A 24,676-nucleotide genomic window follows, 5' to 3' on the forward strand; every position below is an offset into this window, starting at 1 on the left:
AGTACATGTAATAATCTTGAAATAAATATTCTAGGTTCTGCCTTCCCCTGTTTTCAGGTGCAGGAGTCTTCTTGATGCGATATCCAAGAGAGCCATCGCTAAAATTATTATGGTTGCGTAGCAACCACAATGTGATAAATAACTGGCTTAAAAAAGTCCTGGGCTGTTTATTTCTTCCCCAACAGAACCCAAAGAGTTTTTTACCACTGCACCTAATAAAACTCTTGAAGAAAAACATATGCAATTTTTACCACTAAAGAAGTTTTTTTATTCAAATATCTTGTTATTTCTAGGCACTATCACCAAATTACTGCACCAAGTTTTCTTCAAGTAGGCATTATTCCAGCATTGTAACTTCTCTGCAAACACCACCAAGCCCCATCTTGTGTCCCCTGCTTGGATCATCAGCTGAAAGCACAACAAATATTTTGAAGGTAGAAATTAACCAATATGACACTCATAATCCAGCTGTACTTTCCAAAAGCATTAGGTTTTTTATACAGCCAGATAGGTCTTCCCTAGAGAAACAAAACTAAACACGGACAAACCCAACATGCAACTTATATATTCCCAGTTTGTTTTATTTTCATGGAATGCTAATTTAGTTACAATCTGGCAGTTCATAACTACTGAAATGTGACATTAATTCTTCTCCAATGCTATAGAACTGTCTTGATTTATATAGTTTTAAAACAATCTTATTTTACAATAGTTGAGGTCTCTGGTGGTTTTTAAGCTCTGATGCTTAAGCACACAGCAAGCTATAAACCTTAGGTTTTATATTTATACATATATTCTATGTATTCAGACAACTGCTGTAAGTTATCTATAACTTAATATTTATAAAAAGTGCATATACAGGTACATATGCACATCTAGAAACACTTTTATACTGCCTCCCTTTTTTATAAAAAGCTGCATAACATACAGCCATATTATTTTCATCACTGCTATTAAAGTCTTTTACTATCTTTGTTACACAACTTTACCTATTCAATTACCCCAAACTGAATGTAGGTATTTCTATGTATATTTTCTCCTAAAAAAAAAAAACCCCTCCCTATTCTTTTAAGAAGCTTTAAATCATGCATCAGTTTAGTACACAGTCACGTTTAGCATGGATTTTAGAATCCTAGACAGTGTAAAATCTACTTCTGGAAAATGTCTGTCTGTATATTTAATTTCTTCTTTTAGTTACAAAAAATATATAGGATTGAAACATATGGAATACATGCATCTCTCAAAGTGGCTATATTCTAGCCTTATAGATAAATTAAAAAAGTACACCCCTGCTAACAGGATGCAAACATGGCCTCAAATAGGCCATTACCTGTATTTAATAGAGCTCATTACATTAAAAAGTTCAAGTCAGCTGTTCTCACAAGATGGTGTCAAAAGACTGAAGAGCATGATATATATATAGTCAATATACAAAGGTGGGTGCACAGGCCTAGTGCCATTCCATTCTTCAATACTTTCAAGGCTTCTAGGCTTTACCTCTGGTGATGTAACTCCTGAAATGATCTGAATGAAAGCTTAAGTTGAAAATTGCTTTTTAAATATACCATAAAAGCAAGTTGTGTTTAAAAGAAAAATGTACACTGAACAACCTGAAGTACTCACTGAAACAACTGTACAAAACTATTATAGATACAGAAAGAAATAATGGTGGACTTAACTGCAAACACAAGTCACACTTGTTAACAGATGTAAAACCTGCTTTGTTTTAATTCTTCTACCAAGTAAGAATTTGCAGATGTTCAGAACAAGTAAAATTCGAACCACCTCACAATGTTTACATTTAAAGTTTTTATACAGTGCAAACGTTTAAGACAGAATAACTTCCCAGTGAAACAGCTGACACTATAGTTCATGCCAGTCTTTTGAAGATTCTTCTTTCAGTAAGTCTATTTACACATTAAGCTAAAGGTTCACTCTATATGCTTTGAAGTTTGCTGAATATCAGCAGAAAAATGTGAACTAGCAGCAGTTGCATTACAAATATGTGGTGGTTACTTTAATGAATGCATAAAGTTTTCAAGACTGTATTCAGTGTCATACTGCTCTTGATCCCATAGTTCTCCAAGGTTTTCGAGTACTGATTTCATTGATGCTTTCCCAGAAGAGGTAGAGGTATCTGCTTTTTCAGTTTTGCCATCCTTCACAAAAGAAAAAACACCCTGTTAATATACAGAATAATGTTTCCAGGAATCTAAAAAATTCTTCAAATCTGATAATTCTTCTTGGGAAATATCACCTCCTCCTGTTGTTCAGAGAGCTGTCTACTATTCATCAGTCCAACTTAGGCATTCGTGAGATTAAATTTTACATTTCAAAGCAAAGCTTTTCCCTGAGCTGACTATTTTTGGTAGGTATTTGTAAAACTGTTTCTTTACCTTGTCAAGAGTGAACAGATCAAGAAGCTGCTCTGTTCCCATGCTCTGTAGGCTTGCATTTTCTTGGCTGATCACTGTATTTGCAATATTCATTTTGAACTTTTGAAGACCCATGATCTTCTCTTCCAGAGTTCCCCTGGTTATCAGGCGATATACATTAACAACACGTTTCTGAAAGAAAAAAAGCACACTTAGCTAACAAGTATCATCTTAGGTATTCAGGAAAACATAAGCTTTCAGTGTTTATCATGGACAGTCTAGAAGCAGTTTGGCTTGGAGCTACCCTTCAGTAACTCTACTCAGCCTGACAGACATTGGATGGAAAGCACAAGGCTATGCCACTATACAGTACAAGCATCTTCAGTTGCCTCTGTACTCTGGAAGAATTCACTGATTTTTACAGCTCTAGGGGAAGACTACCAGCAGTCATTTTTGCCCTGTCCTGCACCAGAGAAGGACAACCCTGTGGGCTGTCCCTTCAGTTCCTTGTCTCAGTCCCCAGTCATCTTTTCCTCCACCAAAGGATGATTCTTCTCTGGCCTCTCCCCAGCAGCTCAGGAAGACTTATCAAGTTGGAAGAAGGAAGACTTATCAAGAAGAGAAGACTTATCAAGTTGGGGGCAGAATAAGGAAGTATGCACTTCAGCAGCTGGCATATTTGCAAGAAATAAGTATGACTGGAAGCTTGGTAGAAACCAACAGATGTCACTTCATTATACATTACAAACTCTCTCAAGCAAGTTCAGCATGAGAAAAGCCACCCTTATGGGAAATGAAGAGGTTTTCACCTGCCCAATGCGATGTGCCCGATCCATGGCTTGCAGGTCTCTCATCGGGTTCCAGTCATGTTCCACAAACACAACTGTGTCAGCCCCTGTCAAGTTAAGTCCCAGTCCACCAACATGAGTGGTGAGCAAAAGAACATCTATAGACGGGTCATTATTAAACCTGCATACAAGACAAAGTTAAGCAAGGTAAGTTTCATTTAAAGAAAGAATTTATGAACTTCATCTGCTTTGAGGCAGACAAAAACCCCAATTTTGCACCATATAAATAATACAGTTCATCAAAGTTGGCCTCATACTGGTCACAAGGGAATAATGCATACCGGGAAACAATGGAATGTCTCTGCCCAGCAGGAATGCTGCCATCGAGTCGCAAGTATGTAACTGAAGGTAACTGAGGTCTGAGAAGGTCGTGCTCCACTATATCCAGCATACTCTTCAGCTGACAGAAGATAAGCACTCTGTGCTGGGCCACAACTGCTTCTGTACCACTTTCTGAAGATCCACCATTCCCCAAACCACAGTCCAGCAGCAGCTTTAAGTAAAAGAACATTAAAGTGTGTCATTAAAATCACGGCAGAGCTCATGTAAATATTGACATTCGTTGATTATCAAAAGTAGAAATTAGAGAAACAATAAACTGCAGAAGGAAGTATCTAAATGACAGTCACTTAAATGACAAGAAGGCTAAGTTTGGCTTCCCTGTCAAACTACGAAAAACTTTAGTCATTAAAAAACGAAAAAAAACATTTTCTTTACTTACTGAAAATCTATTGTAAGTAAAGCTATGGCAATGCAATCTAACTTTATCAAGGAAGTAGTCTCCTGTGTAATGAAAAAAAATTCTGCAACAAGAGGGACAAGAATAAAATAGAAGTAAGGTTTTTCACATGCCAACAAGTTATATAAACATTGCCATGAAAATTGAGTTTCCCCCTCCTTCCTAAATTATTAAGGAAAATAGAGCATATCCCTGAAACATCCTTGCATGCTTTTTCATTTACTACCTAATTTTATTAGAGCGTTTCTATATTGATGAAATCTTAAATAAGACATCCTAAACTGTAACAGCAGTAGAGACATTTGGGGAATTTAAGGCACAACAAATGTCCACTCACTTGTTTCAAAGCAGACAGCTTAGGTGCATGCTGGATGTCTCGAAGGGAGGAATTCTGAGCTGCAAGTTGCTCTGTAATTCTCTTGTATTCTGGATGTTGGGTTGTGAGCACTAATGCTGGATGGTTGCAGAGCTTCCGCAAGTACTGCAATGCCTTTAATTATTTAAGAAATGAAGTTCAAAGAAATAATAAGCAAGAACACAGTTACAGAAAAAGGATTAACAGAATTAACTAAGTACAGGGGTCACTCTGCCATATTCCACAATCTGGACTTTATGGTGTATTTTTATCAAAGTTGCAGGAACTGCAAACCACATTTCAAATTGTATCCAAACACCATTAGACTCATTGTGATCTTGGGCCCTTCTTTCAGGAAAAATGCAAGGATTACCATTTTCCACACTTTCATCTGAGTCTGCAATAGAGGAAATGTGTTTGGGAGCACTTTGAGAATAATTGTTTCCAATTACCCAAGAGTTAATCTTCAGTTCTATAAGATCATGAATTATTAAATTCAGATCTACCCTTAAGGAAACATTTTGTCCATGAATCTTAATGCTGAAGTGTAAGAGCTGATGCAATCAGAATTACTTCCCTCACTCTGAGGTTTTGCGCTCTCAATACTCAGTTTTTACAAGATCCACAAAATAGCTGAACACCAACTGAGCAATCACATTAAAAATACAAGGCAATGTTATGCTTTGTAAGACACAAACTCATAATTTAAACCTAATAGCTATACTTCACATTTCAGCCATAAATACTCAGATCACGAGACCACAAATGTATAAGTTTACTATTTTGATTTTAATTTTTTACTAAACCTATAAATAGTTACCAAAAATATATGTACTAGGTAATAAAAATTACTGAAAAAACCATACCTGAAATACGTGACCTGTAGATTTAAGCTTTGGTTTTTCAGTTTCTTCATTCAGTGAAATTGAAGAAACTGTTTCATCAATATCACATTTGGCACGAGACTTGGCAAAATCTTCGTAAAGCTGAACCTGCAGACCAGATAAGAGAATCAGTGTTTTTTTTGACAGAAGATAGTCCTATTCAGAGTTTAGTTTCAAGTTAAAATTCTGAATTATCATACATCAAGAAAGCTATTTCATGTGTAACAGAAAATAAATATTAACAACAGAATCTCTTGCCATTTATTTTCTTTCAACTTGCAAAGTGTTATTGAAAAACAATCTGCAGATGCCTACGTGTTGTTCCTAAACAATGCCCAAAATTAAGCTCAAGAAATACAGTATTACTACAGAACTGGAATTAGTGTTTTAAACACATACTACAAAATTCTTTTAGTACATCCAGAGAATGTCAGAGCTGATATCAGATTGACACAGGACTACAGAATTCATGCCTTTGTGGTCTTAACTGTGCTGAGAAATAAACTTTCAGCCTTTTTAAGCATACCTGTAGAGGACTGAGAATACAGTAATAATCTTGAATAATTTTGGGTGGAAGATCTTGCAGCACATCCTCTTTCATTCTCCTTAGCAGGAATGGCAGGACTTGGCGGTGCAGAGCCTCCATTGCAAGTACCCCTAGTGAGGGCAACAGCAGCAGCGTTTTAGAAGAAAAACATTTTTTAAAACATCGAGCTCCCCCCTTAATCTCTGATGTTAGAAATGACCACACTTTTCATCAGCATTCTTATTCTCTTGTGTTAGCCTTCTCATTGAAAAGGCTAACACAAAAACCCAAAGATTAAACATTTGATCCTTACCAGCCTCTTGTTCTCGACTGGAGCTTCGGGCATCTCTGCTTGCCAAGATTGGTTTGCCATAACGAGCTGCAAACTGGCGTTCAGTGCCCAAGAATCCTGGCATTAGGAAGTCAAACAACGACCACAACTCTAAGACGTTGTTCTGAACATAAAAGAAACATTTGATAAATTATTTTCATAAGCAGTAAGTTGTTGCAAGGTATCAGAAAAAATTTCATTATTTACCCAGTCCCAAGCTCCTGGAGCTTGGTGGCTCTTCCATCCATCTGAGTAACAGAAATACTTCTGCATGCACTTGAATGTATATATGGACTTCCCACTGTGTCCAGTGCCTTAAGCCACACCCAAAATTTTCCTGGTTAACAAAACCCAGGACACACCAGTGGTCTTAGTCCTGGGTGAGATAGATACTGCACAGCCAAGTCATTTGGACAAAGCTCAAAATTTGGAGATCTTAGAATTGAGTTCCCTGCTAATTTTACTTGAGGCATATGGAAATGGTCTCTTCCTTGCCCGACACTTAAAGAAGAACCGATAGAGAAAGTCTTGCTGCCAACTTTTGAATCCCATTAATAGCACAAAACTTGCATTCATTCCCCTATAGCAGGAAAGGGAAAACATGTCACTCTGAGCATTTGGAAACGAAAAGCTGTTTTACAATGTATACTTTGAACAAGATAATTGTTAAAAGGTACAATAAAACTGAGTGCAAGATAGGTCTATCTTGTTTGTTTTCTGCTATTCATCCAAAATAGAAAAGCAGTTACCTGGATTGGTGTCCCAGAAAGAATTATCCTGTAATTAGCAGTCAGCTGTTTTACTGCTTTTGACAGCTTTGTTTTTCCATTTTTTATTACATGGCCTTCATCAAGAATGCAGTAATTAAACTTAATATTTCTAGGAAAGAAGAAGACAGACTTAAGTAACATTTAAAATTCTAAGCTATTAAAAACCTCAGAAAACAAGCCAATTCTTACCTGAAGAAGTCAATGTCATTTCTTACAACATCATATGAAGCCACTATGAGATTGTGTCTTTTCACCTGGTGTTGCAATCTTTAAGAAAAAATTAGGAGTTAATTGAAGTGTTCCTTACTCGTTATTATTTCAGCCTTTAAATATACCACCACAAATGTTCCCATGCCCACAAACTATGCTTCAGTAGTAGTAGTAAAGTAAATTGAAACATTCTATGTGTGATATTTTACTATGCAAGATGGGTTACCTTGCTCTCTCAGTAGGAGGTCCTGTATAGTGCAATGGATTAAGATATTCTTTTGAGCAAAATTTGCCCACTTCATCCACCCAGTGTCCTGTGAGTGTAGGAGGACACACCACCAAGGAGGGAAGAGGAACACTGTCCACCAGTTTTGTTCTTGCATATTCCTGAGCCCTTGAAGAGTATAAAATAGAGTTTTAAAAATTTGTTTTTCACAGAAGAGGTGGGAAGGGACCTGTGGAGGCCACTTGGTCCAAAACTGCCATCCAAGCACAGCCACCTACAGTCATAGTTGCCCACGACTATGTCCAGATTCATTACCACACAAGACCTACCATTAAAGTCCATAAAGTCATTAAAGACAATGTTATTTGTTTAAGCTTACCTGAGGCAATGATCGCCTGCAAGAATGCAAATGGATTGTAAAGTTTTTCCTAAGCCCATGTCATCACAAAGAATCCCATGAAGTTTGTATTTATTGAGAAATGCAAGCCAGTTCACTCCATCCTGAAATCAGAAAAGGAGAGTGCCTCAAGTAAAACCTGGCTTTTTGCTAGTTGAGCTTCAGTTCACACATCCATATGTTCAATGACCCAACACTGCCAAACTACGAGCTGGTTTCCCACCACTACAGCCCATTCACTAAAAGCAGGGGGAATAAAGGGAAAAACTAACACCCAAATGGTACAGTGAGGCCTGGCTTCGCAGTGGTGGGCTGCTATAGTCAGTGTTAGCAAGGCACAGACCACTGGCCATTCCCAGAAAAAAGGCAAAATACAGAAAGGAGAAAAAAAAATATCACTAGAACAGTATAAGAAGCATGCATCACTTCATTTGTTCCTCCTTACCAGAGTCCAAGATACACACTGCACAACTGAAACCAAACACTCAAATTCACAAGAAAAATGTATCTGAACAACTCCTACTATCCCATGAAACCATATCAGACTAACTTTAAAAATAAAGGTATAAGCTGTTACCTGCTGGTATTTTCTGAGCTCTGCTTTGATTGGTACTGGAATTTCATAGTTTTCCAGTTTTTTTCCATCCAGTAATTGTTCCAGAAAGTGACGCTCTTTCGCCTTCATTCTGATTAATTCTTCAGACATGTTTGGTGGGTCTGGTATACCAGCCTAGGGTAACATTTTTAAAGCACTCATGTAAGGATTACAGGACTTAACTGCCACACAGAGGAGAAGAAGAACTTAAACCTCACACTACTCAGACATTTTAAACACACAGTAAAGATCTGCAATCTTCTCAACTATATGATTCTAAACTCAGAATATAAACTATATTTAGCTACGCTTGTTTGATTACTTGCAGGTCAACACATGCAGGGTTATAAGGTGCAAGAGACAAATCCTGCCCCAAAAAGACACATTGAAAAGACTGATAAAAATTACACAAGAGATAGAAAATTCTGGTCATGCTGCTAAGATTCTACAAAGACTGAGCTATTCTACCTCTAATCAGAGGGTCTATCTGGCTGGATAGAGAATCCTATGAGAACCCACTCCTCTTGAGCCACAAGCTACCATTCAAAGTTTGATGGATTTTTCTCCTATTTAGCAGAATTAGACCTAAAGTGATACTGAAACCCACAGGATGAATTCAAGCAGTTGGAAACTGTTGGGAGAAAAAAAAAAACCTGAACCCCTCTAGGTTTGTAACAGCAGACCTTTACTTGCTAGGTACTCCCCACCCCAGGCCAGAGGCCCAAAAAAGGCATTTGGGGGCCAAATATGCTCATTCTTGCTTGCTAATAACATACAGCAGCAGCAGAGGCACCGCTATTTTCCCACCATCACATCTGTCATCCCATTTTTCTGAGCCTCTTCCATCTTTAGTCAGCTTTACTTCAAAACTCATCTTACTAATCACTTACAGAGGGCTCCTGGCTAAAAAAACCCTCTACCAAATAATTCCACTGTGCCTGTGGTTAGTAAGGAAGGGGGATGTTAGTACTGCCCCATATATTTAAGTACACACATACACAGAGACAGCAGCCTCCTTGTTCAGGAGGAGAACAAGAAGAACCTACATGCAGTATGAACACTATGGCAGGTAATTTGGTTCAAATATGTTGTCAACTTGCACACAATTGCTTATCAATACAAGTTTGATCAAGTTGAACCATTTATCTTACAATCCTTCTCCCAGTCATTCTTTCATTTTTATGGTTGTAAGAATATTCAATTTGAGCATGAAGATGCAGGAAGCAGAGCATAGTTAAGCTGCCCCAATTCACTTAATGCTATTTATTTACTGTTAAATAAAATACTATTCCATGACAATCCAAGTATTTTCTCTCACTATTAATCTGCTTCACTCTATGCTTACTTATTTAATATAGTTCAATATCTGATACTGAACTTAACCATACAAGGGAAATTTCGTTTCCCATAACTACGAAAAAGAAACAAAGTGATCATGTGTATGCATGCAATTAATAAAACAAGTACCGTATGTTTTACGAGATTCTCACTAAACTTCATGAAAATAGCTTTAACCCTCCCGCCAAGCCCTAAAATACGTGTATTCCACAGGACTGCGTCTAAGATGCATATAAAGAAGGGCCCTAGTGCAAAAGGCACTGAAATGAACATGCTAGAAATTAAGTTCTTTGCTCACTTTCAACTTGTTGAACATCTCAGTGTAAGCACACAAAGTGTGCTCCTGTTAAGGCAGATCACTAGTTACCAGATTCTGAGGTTCTATTATGCTAAATTAAAAAGTGAAAGAATAAAAAAATGCATTAAGCTGACAATTGTTTTTCATTATTGCTGTGGAAATTCTAAACTGTCTTCTATTACCATCTGGTGGTCACATAAAGTTACTTAGAAGCATTGTAGTCCTTGATGCACAACATCAGAAGTTGTCTGAGGTATGCAAGTTGTAGCAGGAATGAGAGACTGAAGCAGATCTGTACCGATTAAACACTACTGCACCATAATAAACAGTATTTTGCCTAAATACGTAGGATGGTGCTTTTTGATTTTAGGAACTAGTAATAAGTGACCCTACTTATCCCCACACTGTTTCCATTACTGTTATTTTTGATTTTGCTTTTGAACCAGTATTGCTTTTGTGCATTTCTCTTGACAACATACTCAGCAACACACATACCTAAGGAGAGTGCATATAGAATGCCTAAAACTTTTAAACCTTAACTAAGAAAAGCAGCATTACACACAAAATCAATAAATCTACCATTTAATTTTATGTATACAGCTGACATAAACTTCTTATAAAGAGAAATTTTATGTTAACATTAAATTAGAAATATGCTAACAAAGAGTCCAATTTTGCTCATTTTATTTATAAAGGGCACATCATCTGATATGGACTCAACACCTATAAAACCAGTTACTCATTCAGCATTTAATAAGCCGGAAGCCTGGACTTTGCAGCTGGTGAGAGTGGATACAGGACAGTTGCCACATCCATTACTCAGAGCTCAAACTTACCTCAAGAGGCATCAGTCTAATCAGGGTGGCAAAGCACTGAGTGGCCATAAAACGTACACTGTTTGTCTGATCACTCATTCTACCCAGAACTGGAACCACTAGAAGAACAATGTATGGGACAATACCAACATCCAGCTGCTCCATTACACCTGGAGTGCTTATTAAGGAAATAGTTTTTAACAGCTCAGGTTTGTCTGACAAATATACACCCAGGAGATTTCACACTCAATAAGTGAGAGTCATTAATTGTTACAATCAGGTGAATGAAATTTCTAGTAACAAAGCAATGCAGAAGCAGGGAAATCTAACCTACCCAAATACATTTAGCCAGCAAAGTGCATAGTTTGAAAAACTGAATTACCTCCACCAAAATGGAACTTGGCAGATAAAATAAGGAAAATGGAAATTAAGCTTTCTTCTGTTTCTTTCCACAGAAGAAAAAGCAGCTCAGTATTTTATTTCATTCCGCCTCCCATTTTTTCAGGCAACCGTTTTTGTTCACCCAAATGAAACAACAGCAAAGCAGTTTCTGCATTTTTGAATACCCAAGCAAGGATACAGGCAAGTGCTTCAATTGCACCCTCTTGTTTGGTGTTGTCATCTATTGCTCCCAGCCACGGTAGAACTTTCTCTAGAAAGATATTCATTGTTTCCATGGTTGCTATTTTGCTCATAACACCCACACAACGGGAAGCCATGTGTCTCACAGCAGTGCTGGGATGTTGAAGGCACATGTAAAGATGAGGCAAATGCTGTATTAACTGAACAAAAGAAAAAGGTGTGGGGAGTAAAGGTTAATATGAATTATTAAAAAAAAATTATTGAACTACTGAGTCTTTAAAAGTCATTTGAGAATGCTTCAAATGGCTCCTTTGCAAGATATAACTGCTTAAAACTAAAAAATTTCAGAAGAAAAAGGCAATTTGAACTTTGAACATGTATTACTCCCCAATACAGATAAATTTCAGAGTACCAAAATATTCAGCATTTTAGTCAAAATCAAAATTAATGAAGCCCTTAGTTAGCAAGGAAGTGTTCCACACTGAAAATACAGTACTAAATAACCAGAATTTTTTATTAAAGAAAAAAAGAATTATTTCTTAAATACAGATATGTAGATTTAAGAATTCCTTCCAGCTAGCCAATTTGTCGTAGACTCATTCCCTTTGTGTTTAGGCAGATTAATTACTCATGTTGGGAATCTCAATAATTCTGTGTGACAAGGAGAACACCCAGAAGGAAACCTGCATCTCCCCAGCAGGGTATACATCTATGTCTTTGGTGTGTCTATGTGTCTTCCTTTTAATCAGTGCACATAAGCTTTTGTATTGGATACCTAAACAGATGGTCAGGTTTTTCCTAGTGGGAAAGTCCCCAAACACTAGCTTTGATGAACCAAGTTCAGCCTCTTTGACTTTCTACAATTTTTTTTTAAACTGCACACAGTATTAGCACCACCAAAACCAATTTACACAATAACAACATACCACATTTATATGTATATATATAAAATGCACATATTAAAAAAGTCTTTCAGTCAGCCACACAGTGCTACATAACCACATTTTTATCTCTACTTTCATAACAAACAGAAGGCATTATTTTACCAGTCTGTTCCCCAGCTTTAGGAAACACAGAGTTAGATAAAGCAGAGCAGACATGCTGATTCCAGTGTAACACAACAACATAAATATTATTGTAACTTAAACATTGGACATAATCTTGTTTGGGATCTCATCCAAAAAAGGGTAGGCCAAGGCTAAACTTTTAGGTAGCTGTTGGCTTTTGTGGTTTATTCTACGACCTACATAAATGACAGAATTTAACATCCTAGAGAATACAGGGAAAAAACCCAGCTTTAAAATGGCAAATCTTGACTGCTAGAGGTTATGCCTTCAATTTATCACGACTAGGACAGAGGACTCTAAGAACAGGCAGGCTAGTGAGAGACTAAAACATCATTTGAGCAAAATCAGAAAAGCATCTAAAACAGAAAACTAACCACTAGCAATAAAGAGACTGAAGTGTTTCATGCAAAAGCTGATTACCAGAGGATGTAGCTGAGTGTCCATCGAAGCTGCTGTTGTTTCAAAAACCTGCAAGGAGTTCACCAGCTCCTGGGCAGGAGCATCTCCTTTTTCCAGTAACATCTTTCGGTCTGGTAAAAACAGAAAAGGTGCTGAGTTTACGACTGACATACTGACTCCAGCCTGCCACCCCGCCCAGCTTAAAGCAGAAGTGTAATTACCAAAATTATTTATGTGAATGTTGTTCCTTAATGAACCAACCATAGCATCCCAGAGATGTGGCAATCCTGTTGCCATTTCAGCACCAAAATGTTTAGCTATGGTAGATAAGGCAAATTCAGCTCCTCTTCTCTGTACAACATAAGGTTTCTGAGCCTAGAATTAAACAATTCAACAAAGTAGCAAGGTTAGATACATTTAATAATAATTATTGTCAAGGGTGACCTCTCATTATACAGGCATTCAATTCTGATTGTGTTTATACCTACCTACAACACATTCACCCACAGATTTTTTCCCCAAGTTAATTACTTTATTCTTTATACACATGTAAAAAACCAAAAAATCTTTCACAGCCAATTATTTAAAGTCTATGAATTTGAAATGTGGCCTTTGCCTACACTGGTCCATTTCAACAAGATGTTTCCAAGTGGTTCTGGTTCTAGAACCAGATATGGCCAATACAGTGATACCAAGAAAAGTATTATGCTACAAAACTTACAATACTTGATTTGTTATTTATCCCCTCTCTTGCTCCCATCCTCTTTGGCAAGCAGAATCAAAAAAAAACCCACTGATAATTAAGAACAAAACCCACAACACTGTTTGGGAGTTCACAGTCCTGCCTAGATTCATATTAAAACATGCTGAAGTTTCATGCTAAACATGAAATTAATAAAAGGGAAGAGTTTAGGACATCAAGTATGGAAGTCACACAGACATGCTATTTTACACAATCATATTTCAATTGCTGCTTTTAATGCTTTAGAGGCATCCACCAGGCATTGAGATGGACCAACACTAACACGGGCAGGACACAGTTCCTCTTGTGTTTGTTCCATCCATTGTGGAAATCCATCTGCATGAACTTATACTGATATTCATATTCTATAGTAAATACAACATTTCAGGAGTTATTAATGTTCTTAATGACAAACCTGTAAAACATCAAACATCAGCTGCTTCCCTCACAAAACTTCCTGTTTTGTGATGCAAAACCCCTGCCATCCCTACAACGGTATCAACTCCAGTGGATTCAAAGTAATGGAAAGGAGGGGTAGACGTGAAGTTGCAAATTCAAGCTTTTGAAATGTACCTCATCAAGTTCTGTAGGAATGCTTCCACTGCTGCCTGTGGGGAGATCTGCAATAGGGGCTTTTGGAGCTTTCGGAGTAGGACCTCGCCGACTTGTGATGGCAAAAGCAGCTTTCTGATGTCTGTACAGTGTAATTATTCCCCTGTGCTTAGTAACTGTGTGCTGCATCCCATCTTTCTCAGAGTTGGGCCCTAAAAGAAAAGGGAGAACAGCTGTCAACAATTTAAGCTGCAGTTTAACACATAGGGGGAAGTGAGAGCTACCTACAAGTCATCTGCTGATTGTGTTTTTAAAAACCCATAATTTTTTCCACCCTTGAGGATGATGGAGCTTCAGTACAAAGAGCTACTGTGCTAGGACTGCACTGCAGACTCTGAACGAGAAGGTTAAGTGTACAAACTGCCAGAAATTCTAATTCAGGAAGAAGCACAGCTAACATGTATGTTACCTACGAACACATTATGTTCTAAGTTCCAACCAATTTACGTTCCGTGTCCTTTAAAACAATTCAATACTTCTGTCATGATACAATGAAGTATGTCATCAATATCTTTGCATTTGTTGCTGTTTCCATTTATACTAGAGAGCTTCATTTGCAATCAGATATTAATGTTATTCTACTCTGAGATAAATGAGGACACATTCATTAAGAAAGAGTAAAATGTTCAACAGTCAAACCTTAAAGGAGGTTAGAATGTTTGAGAGTATTAAGATCTTAATTGGGTTAATGCAGGTTGTTATTCAACCCATACATTTTCAATAATGGACAGCCATTTCCAAAATCCATGACCATTGCATGCATAGGATTATTTTATTAATTTTGAATACTGTCCTCATCTTTTTATTTTATGATTAGCCCATGGAATGTAACACCAGTCACACATTTTTGACAGGCTGCTTTAGTTTCCATTTTTACTCAATTTTACACTTACAGATGTAAGTGAAATGTGATCAGAACTAGATATTAACCAAACAAGAGTCCATACCTGGAAATTGGAATTAAACTATTTTATAGATATATATATAGATACATAGATATAAAACAATACACATTAGTTGCACACAGTTTAAAATATCTAAATGAAATAATTATTAATAAATACTCAGATGCTGGCATTTTAAAAATCAGTGAAAACAAGCCTCATTCAAATACTCATTTCAACAGCTCAGAAATAAGCCCAGACATATTAAGAATCCTGGCTGTCTTAGATGTCATACCTTTTGAGTTTTCATGGCTACTCTGAGGCTGTGCAGGACATGCTGCCAGTGGGGTAAGATGTGGATCCACACACAGGGAGTTGCAGAGATTTTTTATAATCTTTGAGTTGGGACAAGGAGACCTTGTTGTACACTGCTGAAGTAACTTTGCTATACATGAAGCCACATAGTTTTGTATGAGTGTATTCTCTTCTTTTTTGATAGCTTCCATTAAGGGTTTTATAACAGGATTAAGTTTTTCTGGAAGTTGCTGCAAGTTCACAACTGCACATGCAGCAAAGGTATGGACTCGCAGATGCAACACTTGCCATTCTTGGTTTGTTTCTGTAACAGTCATTTGGACTTGTTGCCTTTTACTGTCCAACTGTTGCAGAACTTTAGGATTCAAAGTAAAGGATGATGTCACCTCATTGAAAACAGAAGTAACCTAAGAGAAAGGAAAAAAGGAATACATCTGTTTCATTGACCATACAACAGGATATCCTCATGGCACAACATGAGTCACTTGACCACATATCACCATCTCCATTTTCCCAGTAAATAACAGGAAATGCTCCAAAATGTATTTCTGGGAATCCTGAACTGCAGATCGAAGACAAAATCAGGTATATCATAGACATTTAAAGTCTAGATTCCCAAAGCTACAAGAGCAGTTTATGTACTCCTGCAAATTTAGATTGTCCCATATCTGCTGGTGCTACCAAGGTATTCTGGAAATATTTAAGCATGTGACAGATTAGCAAAGCAGAATGTGACTACAACAATCCAGAAAGGATGTGCAGGGTTCTGTGCACAAACAAGTTGTTTCTCAGCTGATTTTCTTTTGAGGAAAGTGACTGGGATAAAAAACTAAGAAAAAAGCACAACAAAGTAGTTGCAGAACCTTCCATATCCTTCCCCACTCACAAATGGTTGACTATTGTTGCTTGTATCTTTCACTGGAAAAAGATTAAAACCAGATTAAAAGGTCAGGGGCAAGGGAGGAGAAGGTCTAGAATTTACACAGTCTATTTACAAGTCTTCTGACAATGGTTTTGAAGCCTGCTTTGCTTTCTTGTGTGTAGATTTCAATAGTGAATCCGCACCTGGGATGAGAATACTCAGTTTTATTCTCTCATTAAGTATGCACTTTGCATTGCACTTGATTTTTGTCAGACTGTAAACACACCTCAGGGGAAACAGTAAGAATCTTTACATATATTCATGAGAGATGCAAAGGCCACCACATTATTTCTGCAAGTTACTGTCTATGTAATAATTATGCTGAAGGTGTATTTCAAGACAAGAACAGATCTGGAGGAAAGGCAGGCATGCCTGTACTTACCAGCTCATTAGCTTGATCTATTGTAAATACACTGCAGTTTACTCTGTTTCCAATGTCAATGTGTGAATCAGCTAGCAATGATATGAGTTGTTTGCATTCGTTTTGCATTCGTGTAAATGGAACAGCAATTTCATCATAATAAAGATGTTCAGAAAGGACCCCAAGTAAACGAGGTTGAACACAAATAGCCACAGTTGTACACTCCTGTAACAGAAAAACACAATTTGCATTTATGAATAATCACAATTTCTTTTGTTCAGTTTCTTTGCTCAATCTAGCTACAAAAATCCAGTTTCCAGAGGGACTATTAACATTCATAACCCAGAATATTAAAGATAAAGGATTAGGAACAAAACGTCTGCCACTAGAAATGATAGTGAGTAGATAAAAGACAGACATCTTAAAAGGAATCACTGACCTTAGATAAAGGCATCTTGAGAATAGATTTATTTGTAGAAAAAATGTGAGCATATTGACTGATTCACAGTTCTGACAGCTGGCATTTATCTACTGAGTCCTGTATCCCTCCACTGTCTAACGATCAAGATTTTGGCATTTAGATGTATAAACACCATTTTAGCTTACATACTGAAATCTTCTTTCAAGCTAAGTACCACACAACAAGCAGTGGATTGAGATAGTAAGTAAAATATATTTTTGCTGCAGAAACATCCTACCTTTTGCAAGGCTGCCCACTCACAGATTACTAACGCAACACTAATCCTCTGCAAGGCAGATTTAGAATTCAAGTGGAAGAGCAGTAGCTGTGCTAATGATTCAGCTGGCTTTATTTCTTGAGTAACAGTATTTACACCTGGGTCACAAATGCAGCAACAAAGTGCTCCCAGCAACCTGACAAGAAAAAGAACAGTCACTTCAGTGTTATAATTACTCTGCAATCAATGATTCAAAGTGAAGATGCGAAAATGCTAATTAGATTTTGGCAAAACCACTATATTGTTATGAAAAAAATACATTGCTTTTAAGTATTTTTTTCATTTTTCCTGTAAACTGACTTTGCTGCCATCATCCGAGCACGCATGACAACATAATCCCTGGTTGCTGGATCTTCTGCAATGCTGTCTGCCCCAGCAATGTATTCCTGAATCACTTCCTTGTTCTGGGTTTGACCTTGACGCAGTTTAGCACCTGCTTTTTCCTGTGGAATAAAGGAAAGGTTGAAAGTGTGTTTGTAATGAAAAGATAAATTCATATTCCATAACAATACAAATAATCACCACACCATGAAAAAGTTGGACAGAACACTTCTTGGGTAGCAGATTTCTTAAAGCAGTCAATACCTGAAAATCATCTCTCCACTAATAGCATTCTGTATTGAATATATGCTATGAAAGAATGCATGCTACATTCTTTCACTATAATATTAAGGTTAATACTTGACATACAGCTCATAAACACAGAGAGGAAAAAAGAAACCTCTCTCAGCATCTTTTCAGAAACACACAATGCTTCTGGATTTAACTCAGTCCTGCAAATAGATGGCTTTAGAGCCATGTAAATAAAGACTTTATAAAGTATCCACGTAGAAAACGCTACACAGCAGAACTAAATTATTCAAGGGTAACCTGACAAGAATCCTTTTGCTCTACAGAATTGAGGCTTTTACGACAGTTTACATTTAGAACTATAGAAAGGCACCACCACTCCCCTCCAACACCATTAAAATGTGTTTTATATGTAGCTAAGCAATAATTTTGTACTTTTCTCAGAACAGTCAGTGAGACCACATTTCACTTACTTTGGACCTGGTTTTTACTTCTAGCAACATGTTTAAGTCAATGGGCAAATGAGATGGCTGCATCATTAAACAGAGCCAGGCTCCCATCCATGGACAAGCAGCTGCAACAACATACTGTACAGATGCCTTGTTTAACAGTTCCAGCCACACCTTGGGAAAGAATCACAGCAGAAATCATGACAAATTCTGGTCTACATAAGATCATACACATGCTGAGAAACTGCAGGAACACTCTCTCATTTGCTCTACAGTAAAGCATCAAAGTATTTAATGTTAGCACGCTATTCTTCATCTACACAAAAGTACAGAGGATTTGAAAAAGGGGGATACACAAGCACTGTATCCAGGAGTAATTCATGCAAATACCTTGTGAATAAGATCCAGAATTTCTTGGTTGCTTTCTAAGATGCAAAACTGAAATATGTGCCTCAACATATCTTGCAGAATTGGAGTGAGCCATGTTGAAGAACTCTGAAACAAGGATATCATATGACCAAGTATATTCCAATATGCATCACAGTAAGACATTAATAACACTAATTCTTACCTGGTCTTGGGTAGACAACAGTGTGAATAATGTTTCCAGTGCTGCTTTTCGCACAGATGATATCGTGTGATGCAAGAACGGCCACACACGTGGGACCAAAACTGTCAGGGATTGCTGAATACTACAGGAGAGGGAGAGGTAGAGGCAGTGTCAGGGATAAAAACATACATACACACAGAGCTAAGTTAATTTTGTTTATTCTCATTTTATCTAAAAGAAAGTTTTAAGAAAAGAAAGTATTGCATATACTTGGGGATTTTAAGTGAAGGATTAAATTACTACAGCTTATACATTTAAAGTAGTTTGAGTTGGCATTATTTTTCATGAAAATACTGGTTTGGGTTTTTAAAACTGGTATAGAGAACTAGTCAATTTAAGCATATATTTTTACCATGTTTTTTCCCCAGATTATACTTTAAGCTTTGTTCAACTCTTTAGAAAAAAGGAGGGGCTGTTTCTGTTCTGAAGTTGCTGTTGGGCAGTTATGACTTTACAAATAATTTAAAACAAGCTTGCATCTTTTTTGCATGAACTGGCATATGAACTGATGCAACTAGCACATGCTGAATTAAAGACTGCATTAATAACAAAACTTTATTCTTTGTTTTAGATTTGGGCAACCACCAGCTTCAGCAGTACTAATTATATAGGATGAGAAAAATCAAATGTGTATAGTATCTACCTTAAGTGCAGATACTGTGAGTTTACCATGTGTACCATGAAAAATTTAACATACTAAGATGCAGTTCCTTTAATCTGTCAGAGTCCCAAAGAGATAGCAACTAGGCAGTGTCGTCAACCAGTCACAGAATTACTGGTTGTACTACTGATGTAAATTTATGTAGCTTATTTTGGAACTGTTCCAACTGCAAAGTTCTACGGGCTCATGAATGTGTTTTAGTATACACAGTTTGGTCTCATTTCGACTTTGTCTGTTCCTTGTTAACATAGAAGATGTTTGTGGGCAGGACCACCATGTGAGAGGAGCAAAAATCCTTTACTAAAACACCCAAGATAAATGGACAGAGACAGTAGGGGGAAAAAAGTCACATATAAACCATGTCTAGTATACTACTTAATTCCTTTGTTGCATTTCACTAATGTAATCAAAATAGAAGCACTGCCGTAACCTTCCCTTCATGGAAAAACCAGAGTAGAAATAAAATACTGAGTTACATTAATCATCTCCTTGGTACATTATTTGAAAGAAACTGGTAATTCCAATTTGACAGTAAGTGGACACTTAGACCTGTAATACTGAAGCAAAACTAATTGAAAAGTTACCTGCATTTGCGGACCTGAGGGTAAGTCAGAAGGGATGAAAGAAGGATCATGATACTGTTTGTGGAAGCTGTCAAGTCATCCAACTCCAGAAGTGCATCCCACAAGGTATTAAGAATAAAAGGCACCTACACAAATAAGCAGAGGAGGTTTATCATTAAAAAAACAAACAAACAACAAAACCAGTGCTGCCTCTAAGTATTATTTTCTTCACTTAGACCAGAAGTGAACTTAAAACAGCTCAGTCACCTTCTGAGATTGAAGTTGGACCAGGCTTTCCACTACTGGTACTAAAGATGCTGCAGCAACAGCTCGGACATCATCATCCAGATCTTGCAGACCTTCAATTATTGCAGGCAACACTTTAGGCAATAAAGTGTTGATCATATCCTGCCAAAAAGACCAAAAGCATTTGAAAACCGAAAAAGCTTATAAAGATACAATCAACTAAGACGCACTCTGTATGTGTGAATGAACCTGACTGTTTCAAAAGGATGGAACAGGTCCAACATTGTAATCTAAGTATTTTAAGTTACCATTCATGAAAGCAAACAGGTTATACATTTAATGAACTGTAAATTAGCTCAGTTTTGGTATAAACAAAGCTCAGTGTCTGCAGAATACCACCACAGATAGCCTAAACTTCTTGTATGACTCTGCTCTGTTACCTCACATATGAGAATATCACCAAGACCAGGCAGGCATATCCTCTATTTCTACTGTTTTCTGCAAGCACAGCTTGCACTATATACTTGCAGCAGGGATATAAAATGCAGTCACACATCTCAACCCACAGAACTGCACTGTAAGCTTGCTTTATCACGTCTAGTTACTGTTCATCCACATCCTCTACTATGAACAGAGATTTTTGATCCAAAGTTCTCATCAATTTGTCATGAGGGTTATTACCTGACGCACTGCCAAAGCATACTTTATTCCTAGGAGACCACCATGTCTCACTTCCCACTGTTCCTGTGTAAGCAGCTTCAGGAGAACATCCACAGTTTTATGAACACCAGTTTCATTCATGTGTTTCAATACTACTCCCAAAGTCTGAGCACAAGTCTCACGTACTGGTGCCACTACCTAGGAAAAAGTAAACAATGAAACAGATACTTCTGTATGAAATTTGACTTTGAGTCAAATGACCAAACTGCTATACAAACAAGGTGAAATTCATGTATCAGCTACCCTTTAATAAGCATCTGTGGGCAGTTCTAATGGGCACATCCAGCAGCACTACACAAGGCACAGCCAAGCTGCTGCAGTGTTACCTTCTGCAGAAGCCTGCTGATCCACCTGTTCAGGCAAAAGTAACTTAAACTTACTTCATCTGAAACAAAGTCTCCAAATCTGTCAAGTGCAAACACACATAGAAGTCTAATAACCAAGTCTTCTAGCCACTCCTGATGCTGCTGAATCATCTGTAAGAAGAGAAAAGTTGAACTTGAAAAGCTGAACAGCTTGACTACATTTCTTCATAAAGCATTTCTGATACACTTACTTTAGCTAAAATCTGTGAAAGACATGACAACAGATGTTCACATTGACTCAATACAGCTCTCCTGCAGAGACAGTCCAGGCCAAGTAGTCAGCACTAATTCAGCTCACCTGGATTATTATAAACATCATAACCTGGATGTTTTCTTCTCTAAAAACACAGTACTTTTATCAAAAGGCTAGTGTCCTTCTTTCAGCTGGGACAGAGTTGGGTTTTTTTTCTCAGTAGCTGGTACAGTGCTGTGTTCTGGAGTCAGTGTAAGAATAATGGTGATACCACACTGATGTTTTGGTTGCTGCTACATTATGCTGACCTAAGTCAAAGACTTCTGAATGTCTCATGCTCTGCCAGTGAGGAGGTACACAAAAAGAAAGGAAGCATAGCTGGGATAGGTGACAAAGGGACATTCCACACCACAGAGTGTCATGCCTAGTATATAAACTGGGGGAGGTATCCAGATGCAGCTGAGTGGTGCTTGGGGCCAGGCTGGGCATTGATCGAGGGTGGTAAGCAATTATATTGTGCAGCACTTGTTTTTCTTAGATTTTAATTCTCTCTCCCCTTTTCATTTCTCTTATTACTGTTACTACAATTAGTCCTATTACAATATTTTACTTTGTTTCAATTATGAAACTGTTGTTTTCTCAACCCATTAATTTTACTTCTTTCCTTTCCTAACCTGAACCGTCCCCATACCACCAAAGAGGGGAGTGAGAAAGAGACCGTGTGATGCTTCATCGCCTGCTGGAGCTAAAACACAGCTCGAGAGCCTCTTGTAAGGTGGAACATTTATTCCTACACAGCACAAAGTAGAGTCATTCAGACAATCTATACTGACAAACTGCAACACATCCCAGGAAGTTAATATGCTGGAAGGATATTTACAAGTAAAATTCTAAAGTAGTACTTCACTGGGAGACCCAGTGAAAGGAACTTTCTTTTCAGCCCCATCTCCTCCAGAATTATCAAACCTCATCTGGAAGCTCTGGCCTCTGCTAGTGACCAGTAACTAATTTTCTGTCTCAGAGCAGAAGTCCCATAAAAACAACTGCTCAGGCATCATCCTTCTCATCTCCACTATGTGCCTACTAGATCACAACTTCCCTTGAGAACTACCCTTTTAATGAACAAAACTTAAAGCATATTCTGGATTTCATATTCCCATACACGCCAAAGAATTATATCCAGCACAGAGCATACATTGCAGGATTTGGAGCTAGCTGGAGTACACACACTTTCTGTAAGTAGTAAAGAAATGGTTTAAAGTATTTCCTGATTACAGATTGTGTTATTATTACCCACCCAGCCATCTCCATGGAACAAATACTACTCTACAGGGAAGCAAGGAGAGAGAGAAGTTTTTGCTTTCCCTATTTACAAAGTATCCTGAAGTACACTGATTTACATCTGATTCTTCAACTCTCTTAAGCCACAAGCTCTTCCAGCTGCTTCTACAGCAAGGGAGTTACTAGGAATCTGGATGAAATTCACTATTAGTAAAGAAGCTATTACTGTCAGGATATTTTTTAAAAATTGTTCTCCTTTTAAGAAGACTATTTTAATTCCTTTTCTCATAATAAAGAGAGCAGGTTGATAGAGTCCTCTTACTATTCAAGCAAGTAGAGTTAAATGGTCTCAGACACTACCAGAGTAACACAATCAACTTGTCAATTTTGTTTCAGTACAGCCTTACCAGGACTTAAAAACTGTACATTCTAATATGGAAGCTAATGTTTCATAACTTTATATGCAACCAACATATTAATGGCTAGTTATACAGTAGTACTGGGTTCTGCATAGGCCTTTTAAAAACAATGTTTTGTCAATGCATACAGTGATGTCATCCAGATGATTCTGAACAAAAAAAGTCTTTATATTCCCCCACATCACACACCTATTACAAAGTATTTTAATAAGTCTCTTTCCTAAACTTCATTTAAGTAAAATATGAAGTCTACATGACTAGAAACTTACCTCCTCTAAAGAGCTATCTCCCATTTTACCACCACTTTTACCATGAGCTTTAAGTATCTCTCTCAGTCCAGTACCTGCACCATGTCGAACCTAAGAAAGTGAAATAAAAAGACAGTTTTAAAATCCTAGGGAACAGAAGACAAAACCCATACTGGGAAATTGAAAGAATACTACTGTATTCTTAAGAGAGATGTTTCAAGAGCTGCAGAATGAGCACTACTTAGACTCATGGGAATTATTAGATCAAATCTTCTATTAAAATATCCACCTGTCCAAAAATCAACCTCCTTTTTCCCAAGTATTTGCCAGCTTATGAACAGAAGCAATTAACAACTGCTTCTATTCTCTAACAGGTTATGATATTTGCAGTAATGTAGCCAACATTCACTTACTTTTACCTCACTATGCTATATGGCACTAGTTGTCAAAGAGAAGTTTGAAGATATTACCTGTTTTATTAAGTTTATAAGCTAAAGCCAATCAGTATTATTATAGTTTCAAGCACTTCATGATTAATATTTTCTATCATTCTCTGTATTGCTTAAACAGAGTTTGGATCCTCACTGAGTATTCTGGAGTGTGAAAAACAAATTTTTGAGAATTACTAGTCTGCATAACTTACAAACCTGCCTTGCTCGACAGGATTTTAGAAATAAGTGAACAAGAGATATGGGAAAGCAAATTATAGGCACTTGCATACTGTCACCAAACTTGAACAGTTGAACACACTAGGAAGAGTTCTGGAAATAAGAAAAGACCAGTAGAAAGATAGGCTAAAGACACACCTGCTTCTGGTATTTTTGATACCTAACTGGACTAGTAATTGGCTTCTCAAGGAAATCTCACTCAACAGATACGCAAAGTTGCAAAAGCAGAGTTTTGAACTGGGTTCTCATTGAGAGGCTTTACATAAGTTAGAAGAATTTTTTTTTTTTAAGAACAGCTCAGATACATGCTTGTTACTAGCAGAAAATTGTTGCATTTCATTTCATGGCAGTAACA

At 37.3% G+C, this 24,676-nt stretch overlaps 1 protein-coding gene across 2 annotated transcripts in view; it reads right to left on the reverse strand.

Annotated features, from left to right (window-relative positions):
• Positions 1–565: 565 nt before the first annotated feature.
• Positions 566–24,676, reverse strand: part of BTAF1 (B-TFIID TATA-box binding protein associated factor 1) — a 43,265-nt gene continuing 19,154 nt past the window's right edge. For both annotated transcript variants that reach the window (XM_038140199.1, XM_038140198.1), the window contains exons 9-38: positions 23,675–23,764; positions 21,528–21,623; positions 21,109–21,285; positions 20,449–20,589; positions 20,203–20,327; positions 18,919–19,039; positions 18,738–18,842; positions 18,372–18,521; positions 17,629–17,771; positions 17,290–17,464; positions 16,613–16,816; positions 15,289–15,715; positions 14,071–14,261; positions 12,977–13,130; positions 12,777–12,886; positions 11,288–11,489; positions 10,729–10,877; positions 8,239–8,391; positions 7,644–7,765; positions 7,265–7,432; positions 7,018–7,095; positions 6,808–6,937; positions 6,041–6,182; positions 5,728–5,858; positions 5,184–5,309; positions 4,300–4,452; positions 3,505–3,716; positions 3,185–3,344; positions 2,397–2,567; positions 566–2,159 (exon numbers count right to left, since the gene is read on the reverse strand). In XM_038140199.1, the coding sequence (XP_037996127.1) occupies positions 2,013–2,159; positions 2,397–2,567; positions 3,185–3,344; positions 3,505–3,716; positions 4,300–4,452; positions 5,184–5,309; positions 5,728–5,858; positions 6,041–6,182; positions 6,808–6,937; positions 7,018–7,095; positions 7,265–7,432; positions 7,644–7,765; positions 8,239–8,391; positions 10,729–10,877; positions 11,288–11,489; positions 12,777–12,886; positions 12,977–13,130; positions 14,071–14,261; positions 15,289–15,715; positions 16,613–16,816; positions 17,290–17,464; positions 17,629–17,771; positions 18,372–18,521; positions 18,738–18,842; positions 18,919–19,039; positions 20,203–20,327; positions 20,449–20,589; positions 21,109–21,285; positions 21,528–21,623; positions 23,675–23,764 (4,653 nt within the window). In that variant the 3' untranslated portion in view covers positions 566–2,012. The remainder of the gene's footprint in view (positions 2,160–2,396; positions 2,568–3,184; positions 3,345–3,504; positions 3,717–4,299; positions 4,453–5,183; positions 5,310–5,727; positions 5,859–6,040; positions 6,183–6,807; positions 6,938–7,017; positions 7,096–7,264; positions 7,433–7,643; positions 7,766–8,238; positions 8,392–10,728; positions 10,878–11,287; positions 11,490–12,776; positions 12,887–12,976; positions 13,131–14,070; positions 14,262–15,288; positions 15,716–16,612; positions 16,817–17,289; positions 17,465–17,628; positions 17,772–18,371; positions 18,522–18,737; positions 18,843–18,918; positions 19,040–20,202; positions 20,328–20,448; positions 20,590–21,108; positions 21,286–21,527; positions 21,624–23,674; positions 23,765–24,676) is intronic.

Source organism: Motacilla alba, chromosome 6, assembly GCF_015832195.1.
Source record: "Motacilla alba alba isolate MOTALB_02 chromosome 6, Motacilla_alba_V1.0_pri, whole genome shotgun sequence".
NCBI lineage: Eukaryota > Metazoa > Chordata > Aves > Passeriformes > Motacillidae > Motacilla > Motacilla alba.